The sequence below is a fragment of the Sabethes cyaneus genome, chromosome 3 (genome assembly GCF_943734655.1).
Source record: "Sabethes cyaneus chromosome 3, idSabCyanKW18_F2, whole genome shotgun sequence".
Classification (NCBI taxonomy): domain Eukaryota; kingdom Metazoa; phylum Arthropoda; class Insecta; order Diptera; family Culicidae; genus Sabethes; species Sabethes cyaneus.
This window is the reverse complement of record NC_071355.1, coordinates 148,446,947-148,467,418: the sequence shown is the minus strand read 5'-3', so window position 1 is coordinate 148,467,418 and position 20,472 is coordinate 148,446,947. Positions and strand designations below refer to the sequence as shown.

Genomic DNA, 20,472 nt, shown 5'->3' with positions numbered 1-20,472 from the left:
GCCGCGCGCACACAGTCGCAAGCGGCACCCCGGCAATCGTCAATGTTGTGTTGCGCGATCATCGTCAGCTAGTCGTAATCATCAATATGTACTGCTGCCAGCCAACCAGCTAGCCAGCCTTCCAACCTAACCGATATTATATTCCGATCTCATTCAACCACTTCTCGCACAGTTTTGTTTTCGTATCGTTCGCTGCCGAAATATACACCGCCGAGCGCCGACTGGTTTTCCGGACTCGGGTTCTTCCACCCATCATCATTCTCACCCCAGCTCCATTACCTGTGCATTTAATGATTTCTGAGCGATGAATGTATGGTGTGAGAACATGTTGGTTGGTGCTTTTATGAGACGAGCTTTTTGCCTCAAAGTATATGTATGTATAGAGCCAGTGCTTAGAGTTGTAGCAAGTTAAAGCTCAAATAATGTGGTGAATATGTGCGCGCTGCGAAGTAGCAATGCAATGCACACAGCCGACTAAACACGAAGTGAGTGCGTTTAGTGGTATGCTTTATATTGAAACCACATGGTTGATGCAATATTTGTTTATTTGATGAAAGAAAGCAAATTTTTGAAAAGCTTTTCGTTAAAACCCTTACCCAATGTTGCCGGTCTATGCAGAGCATAATTTTCATCTCGTAAATATAATACAAAGTCGTTCTGTTTTTAGCAACATTTAAATTTGGAAACATGCGTTTTGGCAAAAAACATTCTCTGCTTCGGAAACTTTTTTCCTGTTTTGATATAACACCCTTTTTTGATATTTTTGACGTAGGACTATGTCTTAAAAACAAAAACAGAACTCAACCAACTTTTCAAAAGGACCAATCTGCAAAATGTAAACAAACCGAGTCGCTTTGAAAAATGAGTCCAAGATTACTCACTTTTTCGGACCACTCAATGTTTACCTTGCCCATTTTGATGTTGGACAACGCATAGATCCATTACCTATGTCTTCTTTGTCTGCCGGAAACGAACATTTATCTGAATTAACTGCAAGCCCATTTCGCCGCGACCACGCCGGGATCATTTCAAGGTCTTCATTTACTTGGCTGGTTATTTCGTGCGTACACGAACTGAGACATCCAACGTAGAGTTCAGTGGCGACTCGTGGTGGTTTAGCTTACCTGTTCAACCAGCGAAAAATACAAATTAATATGCAGCTTTTTTTAATTATCGAAATTCTATATTTTATTTATAAAACAAACATTAGGGGTATTCACGTAGCGCTTGCTAGGTTGCGTAAACGGTGTATTTCGTGTATACGCTGCCGCAATTCGCATAGCAGTTCCGGTTTCTATGGAAGCGCCAGAGTAACGGCAGTATAAATACGCAATACTCCGTATACGCAACATAACAAGCGGTACGTGAATACCCCTATTATTTAAATAACAACCGAATACGGCGGTTTACTTTACCAGCAAACTCGTCTCTGAATTTTAACTACGAACCTAAGACTCCGTTCAATTTACCTATTGAACCAAATTCAAGAATAACCACCACACGCACCACAAGCAATATGCGTAAGTTGTTCAATGCTAAAGATGAACGAGTTAATGAGAAAATTTTGCGAATAATGCATGCCATCCCCTTCGTACCAATACGTTGTTCCTGGTGCTAATCTCTAAAGCAACGTTCAAGCGTCGTATTGAACGTTTTGCTCATTAGCTTCGTGACTAGATAAAATGGAATCAAAGCGCAGGCCATAGGGATATGTGGTAGTAAGTTGTTCAATGCTGAAGATGAACGAGTAATGAGACAATAATGCGCGCTTTCGAGTAAAAGCTGTTTCACATTCTCTTTTTATCTCCTTCGTACCCAGAATCAACACCAGGAATAATATGTTGGTACCGTGACCGCCCCTAATTCTGCGCAGCTCCTAATTCGGCGCATTTTTCTTTATATAAGTATTTTTCAACATTGTGCATAACTATGATCATTGCGTTATTTTTTTATAAACATCTGTTGAATATTACGCCATTATTCACAAATGGGCCATGATATTTGAGAGCGAAATAATTTAACGTGAAACTGAAAGTATTTTATATGGCAGAAAACATCGTCGTTAGCACCAACGCTAAGATTGTCCTGCTAGAAAATTAACAAATTTATGATCGAAATTCTTTGCAATGATCAAATTACTCAGCATAATTAGAAAGAATAATTAGTTTTAGTCATGTTTTAGTCAAAAAGAGTGATTGCATGCATTGCTTTCCTTAGAAAAATGTGATGCAATAATGTGCAGATTTAGGCACAGATTTTTTATTCATGTTCCAAATCCTGCGCAGTAATGTATCCTACGAAGAAAGCGCGAAAGAATACGGAACCTCACCCAAATGGCTGAGGTATGGAGGCATGAAAATTCAAGTAGAATCTTAAACTTCCATTGATTGGAATTCTGTGCCGAATCCGGGGTCCGAACCCACGAGCGCCAATTCATGAAACCATGTCTTCTATGTTTTTAATGTCCAACCACAAGGGCCTGTCAGAGAGTGGGGCAGTGGTTTCTATATGAAAACACAATTTTTGGTATTAGTCTAAAGTGTAATGTTCAGTATGCAGAAAACCCGAATCAATTCGCCCTTCACGTTATCGAGAATAAAATATTTAAAATGAAGCAATCAAAATGATAACAATATTCCTTTGCCACCCGGACAGCACAAGAAGGCCGGATCATGGATTTAATTATGGTAATGGCTAATGTCAGAGTTTTTGGTGTGCTTTCAGCGTATAAAGACATAAAAAGCATGGCAAGAGTATTTATTTTCACTTTTTGGGTGCGCAGAATTAGGAGCAAACATGCGCAGAATTAGGAACATGGGCAAGAAAGTGCGCAGAATTAGGCACCGTGGATAAGTTTACAAAACGAAAAATATACTCAATTGTTGGTCGACTTATAATTCCCAAATTTTTTACCAGATATTATATACCGTAACACTACACGTTGCTGCTATCCACGTTGTTAATTTAAATCTAGAATACTTAGAATAGCGGAAGAATTATACAAATGTCTTAACTGCGCAGAATATGGTACGTTCACGGTATATGCTTGTGCATTGAGATCAAAGCAACGTTCAAACGTCGTGTTGAACGGTTTGCTCAGCAGCTTCGTAAACTAAACTAATAATTTACCGAATTAATCGTATTGCATATGCGTCGGTTCAAACTAAATCATGAACTAGTGATGAAAAAAAATATTGTCGGATTGAATTTTGTTGCCTGTCCTATGAACAGGTTGAACATGCGGACGAGTCGCCACTGGTAGAGTTGCACATCGTCAGCATACATCTGGATAGAGCAATACTAAAGAACATTCGGAAGGTCGTTTATATGACAACAGAACAGTGAAGGGCCGAGAACAGAGCCGTGAGGTACACCAGATGTTATTTGTACCATGCTCGAAAAGCGATCACCACAGAACACTGCTTGTTATCTTCCTAGTAAGTATGAACGTATCAGGTCTACAGCTGAAGAGGAGAAATTGAACTGAGTTTTCAGCTTCGCCAATAGTTTCCGAAGAGGAATGGTATCAAAGGCTTTCGAAAAATCAAGCCGGCATCAACTTTTCAAAAGGGCCAATCTGCAAAATGATAACAAACCGAGTGAGGGTCTCTTATTCTTTCCCTATGCTAGTCCAGCAGAAAATAACCCTCACTCGGTTTGTTTACATTTTGTAGATTGGCCCTTTTGAAAAGTTGGTGCCGAAGTAGTAGTAGTAAAATGCCGACATTGCCGATTATTGCTCCTAAACAGAGATGCCAGAAGTGAAGACATGTCTTCATTTTGAAGACATTTTTGTTACAAAAAAGTGAAATGTCTTCACTTGAAGACATGTGAAGACATGTCTTCACCATGCAGTTTAAATGGGCGGAAAGCCGAAGGAAGACAAATGAAGACATTTTTTCTTGATTCGTGAAGACTTTTCAAAAAATCACCTGGCATCCCTGCTCCTAAAAGTCGTCAAGAACCTTCAGCACAGCGGTTTTAATACTCTGACCTTGACGAAAACCAGCTTGAAATTCACTAAGCAGGTTGTTACTTTCCACGTAAGAAGTCATCTGCTGCTTAGGAAGCTTCTTGAAAATTTTAGATAATCCGCATAATATACTGATTGGACGTAAGTTTGTGATGTCATTAAGTCGAGGATTCTTCTTCACTGGCAAAATCTTTGCTTGCTTCCAACAGTTCGGAAAAGTTGAGGATGCAATGAGGCGATTGAATAAATGAGTTATTTGTTGGATAACCAATGGTAAGATGATCTTGATAAATTTCATAGGCAAACCGCAGACAAACAGACATAACACTCGTTTTCCATTCTTCGTACCGATTAAACCGTCATTTCAAATTTGGGCTTAGTTGGGAATGTCTCCGTTTTGGTGAAAGTGGCGCTTTTTGACGAAAGAAGGGAAATTCCCTATAAAAAATACTTGCTACTTTGAGGGATACCCATGTTGTTATTTGATATTTGAGAATGTCGATCATGGTGCTAATGTTCAGGTACGCTAAATGTGAGGTACGATAATTTTTGTTGATTTTTCTTCCAAGAGTTATGTCTGTTTGTCTGTGGGCAAACCATCGAGTCCTACAGCATTCGATTTGATTTCCCAGATAGCATGTGTAATTTCCCACCAATGCACTGGGCGAAAAGAGAAATATATCGTAGTTGCTCTATAACGAGGTTGTCTTATATCGAGGTATCCCTGTAGTCCATTTTGCCCAATTCACCCCTAAATACATAGTAAAACCTAATTAAAACGATTACCGTGATGAATTCACAATCGGTCCGTCTTGCTTGATTCTATCCTAGATCTACAAAAACACGTTTATTAGCTATTGCGTAAAAAATTCGTAATTTTTCAACGATAGTGTCTTTAGAGAAGTTTATCAATAAAATACAGCGCATATTTGTTAAAGGGTGGTCTTATTTTCATATATCAGGCTGATACAAACTTTTATTTTTTTGAATCCGTCCAAAAAAATTTTTCTTCAGAAAAATTGTAGAACACACTAAAATGAGCAACTTTGCAGAACATAGTAACTATATATCTTTTAATAGTTGCGAAATATAATGATTTGCTTAAAAAGTAAAACCAATTCTGCACAATAACTTTGCATACAGTTTATTTCTTTCTTTCAACTGTTCTCCAAACTTATTCAATACGATAAAATACAAGACTGTTTTTACCTTTGAGTTTGTTTTAGTCGCTTTAATTAGGTTATCTATGTCTATGGGGGTGAATTGGGCAAAATGGACTATTCTTGCATTTCGTACAGTATGGAATGGATGGAATTTGATTCTTCTGATGTTTTGGCAACTATATGAGTTCATTTTACGGTACAATCGGCATAGACTAAGGCAGTGAAAAAGGACTAACGATTGGAAGCTTGGAACATGGAATTGCAAGTCTCTCAATTTTCTGGGAAGTACCCGCATTCTTTCCGACTTATTGAGGGCCCGCAAGTTCGACATTGTAGCGCTGCAGAAGGTATGCTGGAAGGGGTCTACGGTACATTCGTATAGAGATGAAAACACCATCTACCAGAGCTGCGGCAATACACACGAGCTGGGTACAGCTTTTATCGTAATGGGCGATATGCAAAAGCGCGTGATTGGGTGGTGGCCAATCGACAGCAGCATGTGCAAGTTGAGGATTAGAGGCCGTCTCTTCAACATTAGCATTATCAACGTGCATAACCCACACCTAGGACGTGACGAGGACGATAAGGACGTCTTTTTACGCGCAGCTTGAACGTGAATACGACAACTGCCCAAGACATGACGTCAAAATCGTCATCGGAGACCTCAACGCTCAGGTTGGCTAGGAGAAGGAATTCAGACCGGTTATTGGTAAGTTCAGTGCACACCTGCTTACGAACGAAAACGGCCACTCATTGACTTCGCCGCCACCAAAAATATGGCCATACGAAGTACCTTTTTCCGGCATAGCTTCCCATATCGTTACACCTGGAGATTACTACAACAGACGGAATCGCAAATCTTATCGTTAGAACCTATCGTGGCGCAAACATCGATTCTGACCACTACCTTTTGATGGTTAAAATGTGCCAAAGACTTTCCGTTGTTACCAACATTCGGTACCGTCGCCCGTCACGGTACAATCTGGAACAACTCAAGCTATCTGAGGTCGCTACTGAGTACGCGCAACACCTTGAGACTGCACTGCCGGGTGAGGGAGAGCTAAACAAAGCCCCTCTCGAGGACTGCTGGGATAGTGTTAAAGCAGCCATCAATGGCGCAGCAGAAGGTGCCATAGAGTTCGCAGAGAGGAATCGTCGTAACGACTGGTTCGACGGGGAATGCCAGAGGATGTTAGGTGAGAAGAATGCAGCGTGGGCGTCGATACTGTAGCAGGGGACCCGTAAATGGTGGTGGACGAATTTGAATACCTCGGGTCGTTGATGACGGCGGATAATAACTGCAACAGAGAAATACGCAGACGCATTCTTACCGGAAGTCGTGCTTACTACGGACTCCACAAGACCCTAAGGTCATCTAAGCTTCACCCCCGTAACCAAATATACCATATACAAAACGTTAATAATACCGGTAGTCTTTTACGGGCACGAAACGTGGACAACGCTGGACGGGGACTTGAAAGCACTGGACCGAGTTAGTTGGCGAAACCTCATATTGCACAAATCCTGAGGGACAGCGGGCCAGGATAAGTAAGTAAGTCAGTAAGTAAAAACTAATATGCCCTGCATCCGGTTCACCAGAAAAGTTGCGGTTTCCCATACGTTGCTCAAAAGCTGATGCATCATTTGGGCTGATAAAGAAGAGTCAACTTTGAGCATCTCGGCTGATATACCGTCTATTCCTGGGGCTCTATTGAATTTCGCACTCTTGATGGCTGCTTCAATTTCACCCAGTGATGGTGCCTCGCAATTAAATATTAGCCTCATTTGCTGCTGGTTTCGTTAGTCTTTGACATTTGAAGCTCGAAAGAGTTGTTCAAAACGTCCATTCCATGGCTTAAGCTGGTCTGTACGGTCAGTCAGTAACTGATCAGCTCTGTCCTTTAGCGGCATCTTAGTATTCATCCTGGCACCACTAGGGCGGTGACACATATTAAACAACAAACGGATGTCATCATTGATGGCTGCGGTTTCTTCTTCTTCGCCAAGGGAGTTAGTCCAAGCTGTCTTGTCCCGTCGTTTAACATCCCTCTTCATTTCGACGTATTGTTAACGGGCAGCTGTCTTAGCCGCTCTCGTTCGTGCTCGCTCAATGCCGGCTTTTGCCGCCTTCCGCTCGTCGACCATCCCCTAAGTTTCATTTGAAATATATTCGCTCCTTTCATCCGCTGCGCACTTTGGTGAGGAGCTCGTCACTGGTTGCTTGTCGACGGTTCCATCGGGTGGCAGCTCCGAGTTTCGGGATTCAAATTATTCGACAAATTTTCTACGCGCGAGCGTATCTTTTTTTTAACGAGTAGAGAAATCTGCTATCAGACACCTGAGAAGACAACTCAGGGAGTGGGGTTTGGTATCCCGACCCCCCTACTGGGGCGTGAGGATCCAGACCCACTAAAACCCTACTCGAGTCTCCAGCCTCAATCCCCCCTGGCACCATCTTATCGGTATTACTTCAGGGAGGGGCTATTGTGCTTAACGCAGTTGGTAGTTATGGTAGTTAGGCTGTTTATTCGCCGTTGATCGGCTTTCCAGCGGTTTTGTAGCTCAAGTACGGTCTGGGTAGCAGCCGCATTGACCGCTCCCCAGACGTCCGAGCTAGGACACATCCTTTGGACTAAGTTTTCCGGAGTAGTGTCCTGTCCGCTCACTGCCATCATGTTGCTTCTCACGCCCGCGAAACTAGGGCATATGAAGAAAGCATGTTCTGCAGTTTCCTCAACGTCCGCGCATTCGGGACACGCGGGGGACTCCGTATGCCCAAACTTGTGCAGATACTGTCTAAAACAACCATGCCCTGACAGAATTTGTGACAGGTGGAAGTTGGCTTCGCCGTGACGCCTGTTGACCCACCCGGATAGTTCCGGGATAAGTCGATGTGTCCACCGGCCTTTTGTGGAATTAGACCATGCCCGCTGCCATGTGATCATTGAGATCGATCTTGTGGTACTCCGTATGCCTCTAGTTCCACGTTGGTTGAAGCACTCTACGTTCTCGCTGATGATGATAACAATAGGCATCATACCCGCTAAGATGCAGATTGCGTCAACTGTGCGATACGCACTCGCCACTCTTAAGCACATGAGACGATAGGTGCTTTCCAGCTTGGCTAGATAGCTTTTGGTACCTAACGCCGATGACCACACAGGCCCGCCATTCCTGAGTATGGACTGGACCACGTTGGCTAATAGCCTTCGCTTGCTGCCATATACCGCAGAGCTATTAGACATCATACGAGACAATGCCGAAATAGCTGTGGAAGCCTTCTTGCAGGCATAGTCTCCCGAACTTGAGCTTGTCGTCGACCATGACTTCCAGAAGTTTTAAGGACCGCGTTGACGAAATAGTGCAGTCCCCAACGCTGATATTTGCTTGCTTTACCGACTTGCGGTTGTTTACCACGATAACCTCCGTTTTATGATGCGCTGGCTCCAGTTTCCTGGATCGCAACCAATCTTCAACAATGCTTATAGAGTGGGCAGCCGTCAACTCTACCTCTCTGATAGATTCACCATAGACTTCCAAGGTGATGTCATGCGCAAAGCCGACAATCACCACCCCTACCGGGAACTTTAGCTTCAACACCTCGTCATACATGACGTTCCACAACACCGGGCCTGTATGGAACCTTGCGGAACCCCTGTGGTGATTGGAACGCACTTCTGACCCTCCTACGTGTTGTAGCATAGCACACGATTCTGGAAATAATTTTCCAGGATTGTGTACAGCGATACCGGCACTTGGACGTTCCGAAGCGAGTTGGCTATGGAGTCCCAGCTAGCACTATTAAACGCATTTCTCACGTCAAGCGTGACAACTGCGCGATAGCGGATACCTGTCCTCTTGCGCTGGATCGCCATCTCAGCTGTCTTAGTGACAGACAAGATTGCATCCACCGTAGATTTGCCTTTTCGGAAGCCGAATTGGTTCCTTGACAGACCGTTTGTACCCTCAGTGTACTGTACGAGTCTGTTAAGGATAACCCTTTCCAGCACCTTGCCGGCAGTATCGAGCAGACAGATCGGCCTATATGACGAGGGGATACCCGGAGGTTTTCTAGGCTTCGGTAATAGGACCAGGTTCTGTCGCTTCCATCTGTCCGGGAAGTGACCAGCTTCCAGGCATCTACTCATTACTGCCCCGAATAATTCGGGAGCCTCCAGAATAGCCGCTTTAATGGCCATATTCGGGATTCCGTCAGGTCCCGGTGCCTTGCTCACCTTTAGGGATTTAGCGATCTCAATGAGTTCCTCGTTCGTAACCATTACTTCTTCCCCGACCTCTAAACCGCCGTCGCCCACGTTACTTTGGATGTTCGGCACGGAGGCCGAACATCCTACGCGAGCGTATCTTAGCAATAATAAAATCGGCATCAAGATAGCTCCTTCGCCATTTTCGACTGATACAGACTGTGGTATCCCATGTTGCCGGTCCTGAGGTGCTTACACTGACTGACTACACGGGCCGCTTGCCTTGACATCCCTCACTGTCCATCGATACACGCTACTCACGACTCTACCAATCTAGTGTAAACATCTTATTACACAGTTCGGGCAAACCCCCTCAATCTATACCTATAAAGAAGGATTTCTGTCTGTCTGTCCTGTGTTCCTTATAGAATCAAAAACTACTGAACCAATCGGCGTAAAAATTTGCATGTAGAGGTTTTTGGGGCCAGGAAAGGTTTTAGTGATGGTTAGAGACCCCTCCCCCCACTAAGAGGGGGGGCTCCCATACAAATGAAACACAAATTTCTGCATAACTCGAGAACTAATCAAGCAAATAGAACCAAATTTGGCATGTGGGTGTTTTCGGTAACAAGAATTTATTCTAGGGTAATTTGAGACCCCTCCCCTCTTTATAAGGGGAATAATAACTCCTCTCCCCTTTAAGAGGGGGGGTTTCCATACAAATTTCCTCATAACTCGAGAACTAATCAAGCAAATGGAACCAAATTTGGCATGTGTGTGTTTTTGGAGACAAAATTTTTTTCTATGATGAATTGGGACCCCTCCCCACTTTAAGTGGGGGGGGGGCTCCTATACAAACGAAATACAAATTTCCTTATAACTCGAGAGCTAATCCAGCAAATGGAACCAAATTTGGCATGTAGGTGTTTTTGGAGGCAAGAATTTTTTCTATGATGAATAAGAACCTCTCCCCACTTTAGGAGGGGGGGGGCTCCTATACAAATGAAATACAAATTTCCTCATAACTCGAGAACTAATCAAGCAAATAGAACCAAATTTGGCATGTGGGTGTTTTCGGTGACAAGAATTTATTCTATGGTAAATTGAGACCCCTCTCCTCTTTGTAAGAGGAATTATAACTCCTCTCCCCTTTAAGAGGGGGGACTTCCATACAAATTTCCTCATAACTCGAGAACTAATCAAGCAAATGCAACCAAATTTGGCATGTGAAGGTTTTCGAGAGCAAGAAAATTTTCTATGGTGAATTAGGACCCCTCCCCACTTTAAGAGGAGGGGCTCCTGTACAAATGAAATACAAATTTCCTCATAACCCGAGAACTAATCAAGCGAATTGAACCAAATTTGGCATATGTGTGTTTTTGGAGACAATTTTTTTTTCAATGATGAATTGGGACCCCTCCCCACTTTAGGAGGGGGGGTCCTATACAAACGAAATACAAATTTCCTCATAACTCGAGAACTAATCCAGCAAATGGAACCAAATTTGGCGTGTAGGTGTTTTTGGAGGCAAGAATTTTTTCTGTGATGAATTAGGACCTCTTCCCACATTAGGAGGGGGGGCTCCAATACAAATGAAATACAAATTTCCCCATAACTCGAGAACTAATCAAGCAAATAGAACCAAATTCGGCATGTGGAGGTTTTTGGAGGCAAAAATATTTTCTACGGTGAATTAGGATCCTTCCACACTTCAAGAGGGGGGGCTTCTACACAAATGAAATACAAATTTCCTCATAATTCGAGAACTAATCAAGCAAATGGAACCATATTTGGCATGTGGGTGTTTTTGGAGGCAACCATTTTTCCCATTATGAATTAGGACTTCTTACCTTTTTAGGAGGGGGGGGGCTCCCATTCAAACGAAATACAAATTTGCTCATAACTTTAGAACTAATCAAGCAAATGGAATCAAATTTGGCATGTGAGAGTTTTAGATGGCAGAATTTTTTTTCTGTGGTGTATTACGACCCCTTTCCCTTTTAAGAGGGTGGGCTCCCATACAAATGAAATACAAATTTCCTTATAATTTGAGTACTAATCAAGCAAATGGAACCAAATTTAGCATGTAGGAGATTTTTGAGTCTTGAATTTATTTTATGATAGTTAGAGACCTCTCACCCCTGTGGTAGGGGGATATGGACTCTCATACAAATAAAACAGAAATTTTTGCGAAACTCAAAAACTAATCCAACTCGAGAAATTCGAGACTCTTCCATAAAACATTAATCAATAACAAGACCACAAAAACTATCTATAGTAACACTAGATCATTCAGGACGAGCCGGTCGCGAGTGTTGCCGGTGACCCGCCGTCGGAAGCGCCGCCCACTGGGGGGCTTGCAAAACTCGAGATAGTGACAAAGATCGTCCGAGATTCATGATTTATGTACAACACAGGTTAATTTGTGGCAATACGAAGTTTGTCGGGTCAGCTAGTATAGTATAAATGTCACAATGCCACACAGACATGGGTAGTTTATGGGGAAAGAGTGATCCACCAATGACCATGTTGTTATAATCACAAAACTCTGTAAACAGCTCTCCGTTTTCGCTCATCTCTCCTAGGCCATGGCGTTCCATGGCGCGTTCAAGCTCTGTGTTGTTTGAGCCAATCTTCGCGTTGAAGTTGCCCAAGTGGATCAAGGCAAGACTTGCCCCGAGGAAGTCTAGTGTTTGCCAGTATCCGGCCAACGCACCTCGCTCAGCCTCAGGATTACAAACTTCAGGCGGTTAGCTTCCCTTGTAAGTTGGGCCAGCTTACTCTGCTGGACAAGGGTCTGGGTCAGTATATTCCATGTTCCGATTCGTGACCATGTTTTATGCTAAAGGTCGGTGGCAGTAATCCAGAGCTGTTTGGCAGATTTCTGTTTTTACTTTCTGTAACGTTATTCGTTTTCGGGTATAGTAAGTTGTTAGCTTAAGGTCCACACAATGGCTTCTAGTTCGACCCTATGAGGGTTACTTCTGGTGTGAGACAGGTATGCAGTGCATATTATAAGCGTTGCTGTTTCTCATCGTTATGGATGAGGTATTAATTGGAGCGATTGACAGTAGAATAAATAGAGGTTTGCCTTGGAGTCCTCTAACGATGGAGTAGCAAAATGACTTCGCACAACGCAGAAACGATATGTAGAGCAAGTTAGATGACCTTCTCGAGAACCCCAGGCAGCAAGTCTCACAGTCAATGTAGTAAAGTAGTCTATGGTAGTGTCACTGATGATCCTACCTACTTTACAGTAGCGGAAAAACAGGTTGAGCAGCTGGAAGCCTTTCAATACCTAGATAGCCAGACAACGTACAATGATGGTACCAAAACTGATATAGCTACACGGACCAGGAAGGCCAGGGGTACCTTTGCATGTCTAGGTAACATATGACGCTCAAATCAGATCACTTTACCAAAATCCGAATTTTCAACTCAAATGTTAAATCCGTATTGCTGAACGCCTGCGAAGCATGACAACAGCAGCGGAGACAACGTAAAAGCTGCAGGTATTTATTAATTGCTGCCTTCGATATAGATATCATTCGTACCTTGTGGATATCCTGACAAGTTAATACACGAGGAGTTGCATCGTTGATGTTCACAACGGCCGATAGCAACAGAAATTCGTGAAGGTAGGTGGAAGTGGATCGGACGCACCTTGAAGAAAGGAGCGAACGAGATCCGCAGAGAAGCACTCGACTGAAATCCCAGTGGCTCTTGGCAGAGCAGGACGACATCTGGGCTGTTGATGAGAACCTATCCTGGTGAAAGGTAAAAGCCATGGTGGGTAACCGTAGGCTATGGAGATCCCTGATTTCGTCCCTTTGGTCGGCTGAACTGGCGGACACGGATCAATAAGTAAGTTTTAACGCTTTTCGTTAGTTGTGCGATACTGCCTAGCGTTTTCCGACATAGCTTTTGGAATTGGATGCACTAAGAAATTCGGATATTTAGCACAAACAACTCGTCCTTATCGTCCGGCGTTGCATGCTGGAGATCAACCTAAGGTTGTGAAGCTGGTTCCTACGGGGAAAGATCCTGCAACACTCAACTTCGTGTCCTTCAAAATTGGAGTCAACCAACAATTTAAGGACAAAGCATTATGCTGCGAAACATGGCCGGAAAATGTACGTTTTCGTCTGTTTGAGGATTATCGGACAAAAAACGCTGCAAGGATTGTCAAAATTTCGCCGAAGGAAATCTCATCAAGAATGCCGCCGGTGGACTCAGATCATGCTCATCGTATAGAGGTAGACGAATAGGCCAGCCATTCTCACCATCGTCAACGCCGGGATGCACGCAGCAAAGCATCATGGAAGCCCCTTCCGGCCACGATACAGTTAAGCCATCTGCCGTTCTTCATGAGCCTGCATGCAACAATGTAATAGTATCCTGCCAACAGAGTCATCCCGGCCCTGTATCCGGTGGTTTGGATGGGGTCTTCCAGCCTGCTATCTCAGGCAAGTATCTGTGCATTCCCGACTTCTCTCGCCCTGATGTTTGTCGAAATTTCAGACGCACTGTGGACAGCATCCTGGAAGATCCCGTCGAGTCTTCAGCTAGTTCCTCTCTGACTGTCGCCAAAGGTTCCAGCCGTAACGTCACCTCTCCTAAACCGGCCGAAATTCCTCATCCCGATAGGCCAATATCAACTTCATGCATGTCGAGTGCAACCAAGGAATCACTGCTGTTATACTACCAGAATGCCTGCGGGATGAATACTGTCATCGACGATTATTTTCTCGCCATCTCAGAAGGTTTCTACGACGTCATCGCGTTAACGGAGACCTGGCTCGACGACCGCACTCTACAGTCTCAACTCTTGGGACATGAATATGAAGGCTTCCGCTGCGACCGCGGTCCTCACAATAGCTCGAAAAAAACCGGCGGAGGGGTGCTCGTTGCTGTTCGCCGTAGCCTGAAAGCATCCAGAGTCAACGACGTAGCTTGGAACAACATTGAGCAAGTCTGGGTATCTATAAAGTTGAAGGACCGTAACTTATATCTTTGCACCATTTATATTCCACCCGATCGTACTCGTGACAAAACGCTGATCGAGTCCCATCTCAATTCAGTGTTGATGATAGCTGCGAAAGCAAAACCGCGCGATGAAATAGTCATTATCGGCGATTTTAATTTTCCTAACATTTGCTGGCGCGCCTTTCGGAACGGCTTTACCTACCCGGATCCTGACCATTCTTCATTTCACACCTGCGCTCTCGACCTGCTCGACGGCTACAGCTGCTCAAATCTGATTCAGATCAACTGCAACGCGAATGAAAATGGTCGCTGTTTAGATTTATGCTTCGTTTCCGCCAGTGAATCTGCTCCTCGGTTGACGATTGCTCCCGTCCCTCTAGTCAAGCTCGTACCTCACCATCCTCCACTGGTTCTCTCCCTCCACAACTCTCAAAGACCTGACTACCACGAAACACCTCCTCCATCTAGTTACAATTTCCGTCAAGCCGACTACAACGGACTTTTGCTTGCATTACAAAACTTCAACTGGTCGATAGTCTTACTTCAACACGACATTAATATTGCAGTCAGCGAATTCTCCTTGCTAATGAACCAGCTAATCGAGCGCTTTGTGCCTAAATCACGGAGCACGCCTTCTAAACATCCTCCATGGCAAACACCGGAATTACGTCGACTAAAAACTGTAAAAAGGGGTATTTTCCGGAAACTTTCCGCGAACAGGCATCTTCACCTACGCGAACATTATCAACATTTGAACCATGCATATAGACGTCTTAGTCGCCGCTGTCACCGCAATTACACGAGACGTATGGAAGCTAAACTGAAATCCGACCCCAAGCGATTTTGGAAATTTGTCAACCAGCAACGTAAAGAATCCAGTCTACCGACTACCCTAGAGTTTGCCGGGGAGACGGCAGATAATACTCCCGCAATCTGTAGACTTTTTGCAACGAAATTCTCTAGCGTCTTTTGTAATGAAACACTTACTTCAAGTCAAATCGACACTGCTGCTAACAATGTTATTCCTACCGGTCGCGCAATCTCATCTATTGATTTCGACGACCGTGTTGTACTCTCTGCAACTGCCAAAATGAAGCATTCGAGTTCTCCCGGCCCCGACGGAATTCCTGCAACACTTATAAAACACTGTATAACCGGTTTGCTTGCACCAATCTCACATCTGTTTCGCCTATCTCTGGCCAGCGGACGCTTTCCTGAAGCATGGAAACAAGCCTATATGTTCCCAGTTTTCAAAAAGGGAGATCGAACCAAAGTCGATAACTACAGGGGAATATCAGCCTTATGTGCTGTATCGAAGCTGTTCGAGTTAGTAATCATCGAGCCAATCTTCTCCTATTGCCAACAAACGTTAGCCAACGAGCAACACGGTTTCCTCCCAAAGCGATCCTGCACTACGAATTTGCTTTGTTTCACTAATTACGTGACTGATAGCTTCACTGAACGTTCGCAAACTGACGCAATATATACTGATCTCTCCGCTGCCTTCGACAAAGTCAACCATCGTATTGCCGTCGCCAAGCTGGACCGCCTCGGATTCTGTGGGAGCTTGCTGAACTGGTTTACATCCTATCTGACAGGACGAACTATCCGTGTGAGGATCGGTCAGGAGATCTCGGATCCATTCTCCGCCTCGTCTGGGATTGCACAAGGCAGCCATCTGGGTCCGCTGGTCTTCTTGCTTTATTTTAATGATGTACATAACTTGCTCGACTGCCCGCGACTGGCGTTTGCAGACGACTTGAAGTTATTCTCGAAAATCAACTGCATCGGCGATGCCCATCTCCTCCAGAAACAACTGGACATTTTCGCGCATTGGTGTGCACTAAACCGCATGCTACTCAACCCATCAAAATGCTCAGTAGTGACGTTTACCAGGAAACTGCAGCCGCTGAACTTTGATTACAGCCTTAATTCAACTCCGATCCCACGAGTCGATCACGTGAAGGACCTAGGCGTAATACTGGACTGCCATCTCACCTATAAACAGCACATGTCATTCATTGTGTCTAGAGCCTCTAGAATGCTCGGTCTAATTATTCGCATGACAAGAGAATTCCGAAACATACAATGCCTTACTGCCTTATACTGCTCATTAGTGCGATCTCCTCTCGAATATTGCTCGTCAGTGTGGAATCCACACTACAACAACGCTGTTTTACGGATCGAAAATATCCAACGTAGATTCGTTCGCTATGCTCTACGCCTTCTACCTTGGAGACAACCTATGCAGGTCACTCCTTATGAGGAACGTTGTCAACTTCTCCGACTCGACACACTCCAGCTTCGCCGCGATACCTCTCGTGCAATGACTGTCGCAGACGTTTTAACAGCCCGTATCGACTGCCCAGACATCCTCCAGTTGATAAACATAAACGCCCCCTCCAGAACTTTAAGGATGGTTCCAACACTACGTCTACCGCACCGACGAACTAACTATGGTGCTAACAGTGCAATTATAGGCTTGCAAAAAGTTTTCAACAGAGTGTCAGCCGTTTTCGACTATCATGTGTCCCGTAACGTGCAACGCACAAAAATTATTTTAATATTAAGACGACTCTTTTATCATTAGGGCAACTGTGTCTGTTGATATATACATGTAAATGAAATAAATGAAACAGAAATAAATGAAACAGAAATTACAAAGTTGTACAAATAGTAAAAAGACACAACTTTGCTGAATATAAGATACCTTATTTTCATGAAAAGTTACTTCCTTTCGGCTTATATTTCTTTCACTTTGCTCTACTCTAAATATACTTTTGCTTTCTCTTTCCTCGTAAAAAAGATATTCCAATAAATTCTGAAACATTATTCTACTGCTAGCATATTAGCTGTTACCTTTATACAATTTCATGTATACTTTCTATACTTTTGTATTGTTTTACTTTGTTTCTTGTGTTTCCATTTAGACATTATTTAGCAATTCGAGCAAGAATTCACTGTTGCACACACAACTTCCACACTTCAATTTGCCTTGAATGCAAGCCCTGTGACGCTCCCGTCCACGTTCAACTAGTATTTTATTGTATTTTTTGTTATCAGTGTTGTTTCTTTTGTTTGTTTTTTTTTTGGTAATTGCTTTCTTCACTTCCCGCCCACTCATATCACTGGAAATGTTCATTCGTGAAACAATATGCGCATACCTGCTTAACTTTGTCTACGACAGAAAGCTTCAAAATTTCTGACACGGTTGAATTGTAGTAAAAAATGTTTCTCTTCAATCACAACAGAAAGAGTATACTTGTTAAAAAAAAGAACCTATAAACTTTGCTACACGAAAAACTACTAGATGTAAAAAAATAAACGAAAAGCAACTAAATAACCCTTTTTTCAGCAGGTGGCGCAAATGGAGAACAAAGAAATAAGCTAATACTCTTCGGATATGTCCCTCCCGCAAGATCTCGCTACAGATACTTCTTCCCCAAGCTGGATTTCAGTAGTCGCGATTTACTCGGATCGATTTTGCACTTGAGTTGCTGGATGAGATCAAAAATTTTCAGTGACGGTCCCACCTTCATGTTCAGCAGGGTAATAATTTCGTCTTTGCTGAGCTGCAGTAGCCGTCGACCGTCGATGCCACCGGCCATGAATGCTTCGCAGTGCACCGAACAATCGTTCGCAGTAAGAAACATGGCCACGTCCTTCACATCCCAGCTGTCCGGGTTAATTTGGCTACCGGCAATCGATGGATCGGGCGAACTTGTTCCGTTATCGTTGATAAGCCGTGGAATGATTTTCTCCATCTCGATATCTGTGATTTCTGAGGGCACTGATGATGGGTTACCGGTGGCGCTGTTCGATTCACCGTCCTCATCTTCAGTTTTTAAACCTCCCATATCGTCATCGTCGACTCCGATGCTTTCCGTTGATTGATCGAAGATCGGCCCCAATAACGGGTCATGTGGAGGCTCGTGTTTGATGGAGAGAAGCGACGATGAGGTGCCACTGCCAGAGGCACTGCGAGATTCTAACGAAATCGCTGTACTATGGCTTGTATACTGCATGTGGTCTAAGTTGCTCTGCAGATCCGCTATTGAGTAGGGTATGTTATTTTGATCGGCGTTGCTAACTTGTTTCTGTTGCTCGAACTGCTCTTGCTCTTTTTTGATCGACGCGGTGCGTGTTGTGGCCACGGGATGCACTAGAGAAGAAAGAAAATAGCGTGAGGTGATTTGCTTATTTAGACTATTCGACGAACAACTTACGTTCGGAAGTGCCAAGTTCAAATTTCATAACCTTTTTCTTTCGTTTTCCTTTTTTAGTCATTTTGGGAGAGATTTTCTGTGTCGGTGGAATTTTGGGTAGTATACGTGGTCCTTCCAGCTTGTGACCAACCAGAACACACCATCCGATCGGATAGATATCTGGGCTTTCACTATCCAGCCACTGATCGTACTCGTCGTCCCAGCCGTCAAAGTGAACCTTGAGCAAACGGCCTACGACTCGGGAGATTGTTGCCACGCAGATCAGTCTCGGGTCCATTAGATCGGCCGATTCTAGTTTCATTCCCACCTGCGGATAAAAAAATTACAATGCTATTATAAGCAAATAACAGCCCAGGGTACATCAAGGTTTCAGCAATTCGATGACATTTATTAATAAAATATTAACCCTAGTGTAGTTTACAGTGTCTCTCTTGTTAATCTAACTCGTTTTACTGACGCGACGACGAAACTGTGCTGCATCCTATCGACTCTGTGTTCTTTATTTTCTTCTACCGTTCCCTAATTTGATTGTATAGAACTACCGTTATAAAAAAAACCACCTAAGAATTTAAAACGGCGTTCAGTTAACTTTGCGATCAAATGTATATCTGTATGTACCCCACTGATAGCATCTCGTTTGATTAACAAAATTCACAATTAATTTTGCTGAGTAAATTTTTTTGTTCTCTAACTGCTGATTTGCTTGTTGCGTAAAACAGAATGCTATCATCGTCAGCATTCCCACTGCAAAGCACGTCGTACATCAAACCACTGTTCAAATCAACATTGACTGCTGTTTTACAACTTTGGAGATTAATCGAGAATGAATTGTAATTTTAAAATTCTAATCTAGTCGAAATCGAAACAATTTCCTTTGGTAGAAGCTCGAAAAATGTTTGAAAAATGTTTCTAAGTGATCTTGACTGCAATAGTATCCATGTAATGCTGCACCTTCGCCACCAAATATCTTTCATACTTCCTAAAACTGTGAATAGCGATAATAAAACAGAGAAAACCGGTTTTTTACGGAGGCCATAAGGAGTCCACTGTAAACCTTGTGCTTTTTGTACATTGCGCTAAAGGTTCTCCGTGTTTTCAAGTCATTTGTATTTTTGAAAAGTTGAGCATTTTGTACCCATGACTTAACGAATAAAACGCACTGTTTCAGAACAGTGACTGAAATCGACATGTTTGCATCTTAAGGTTTCAAATGCTTCTGCAACATTTCTGCTTACGGTTTGCTTGGACAAATCCACTTTTGATTCTCAAAATTCACGTCTCTGTTCGACAAGCGTCCAGTAAAATTTCTGTATCTCATTTAGCTTTTCAATATATTTCCATTCGACGACTCCTTTTATGCTCTTAAGTATTTGTTTAGCTGCGGGCGTGTTACGAATCAATTTTGACATATGACAAGTATCCAGTATCGGTTCCCCATTTGAAGGATGTGAAAAATATGTTTTGAAGCCTGAGTCACATTTAAGCGATATGTTTGTACTATTTCCATAAAAAATGAACACGATTACTGTTACGTCAATGTCAACTAAATATGTTTTATACGAGAGATGTTTCTGTTGCGGATTCAGAATCTGTTAACAAGTAACCGAAAGACATTTTTCAAGACGCAGTTGGTTCGATGCCTCTGGTAAAAACCCCGCGAACTGAACCGTGTCTTCGAAAGGCTTGCTGATGTGGTCCCATGTTGCATTAAAAACGGCAAAGCAGCTGAAAAGGACGGCATCTATATGCAGGATAAATACATGCTACATGCGTTTTATGTAACATTTATCAAAGTAGTAACATTGTATACGTTCATTCCTCAATAACTTTCAGAGTTATTTCTTTGTGCATTTCCTGCTTTCCTGCTACCATACAGATTAAAGATTGTTTTTATTACAATTGGTTCCCCCACGTTTAAA

The 20,472-nt window shown here is 43.2% G+C and overlaps 1 protein-coding gene across 1 annotated transcript in view; it reads right to left on the bottom strand.

Annotated features, from left to right (window-relative positions):
- Positions 1-17,059: 17,059 nt before the first annotated feature.
- The window catches only part of LOC128739322 (polycomb protein Sfmbt), a 29,777-nt gene continuing 26,364 nt past the window's right edge, over positions 17,060-20,472 (bottom strand). The window contains exons 7-8 of the mRNA XM_053834800.1: positions 18,554-18,860; positions 17,060-18,489 (exon numbers count right to left, since the gene is read on the bottom strand). Of these exons, the coding sequence (XP_053690775.1) occupies positions 17,753-18,489; positions 18,554-18,860 (1,044 nt within the window). The 3' untranslated portion in view covers positions 17,060-17,752. The remainder of the gene's footprint in view (positions 18,490-18,553; positions 18,861-20,472) is intronic.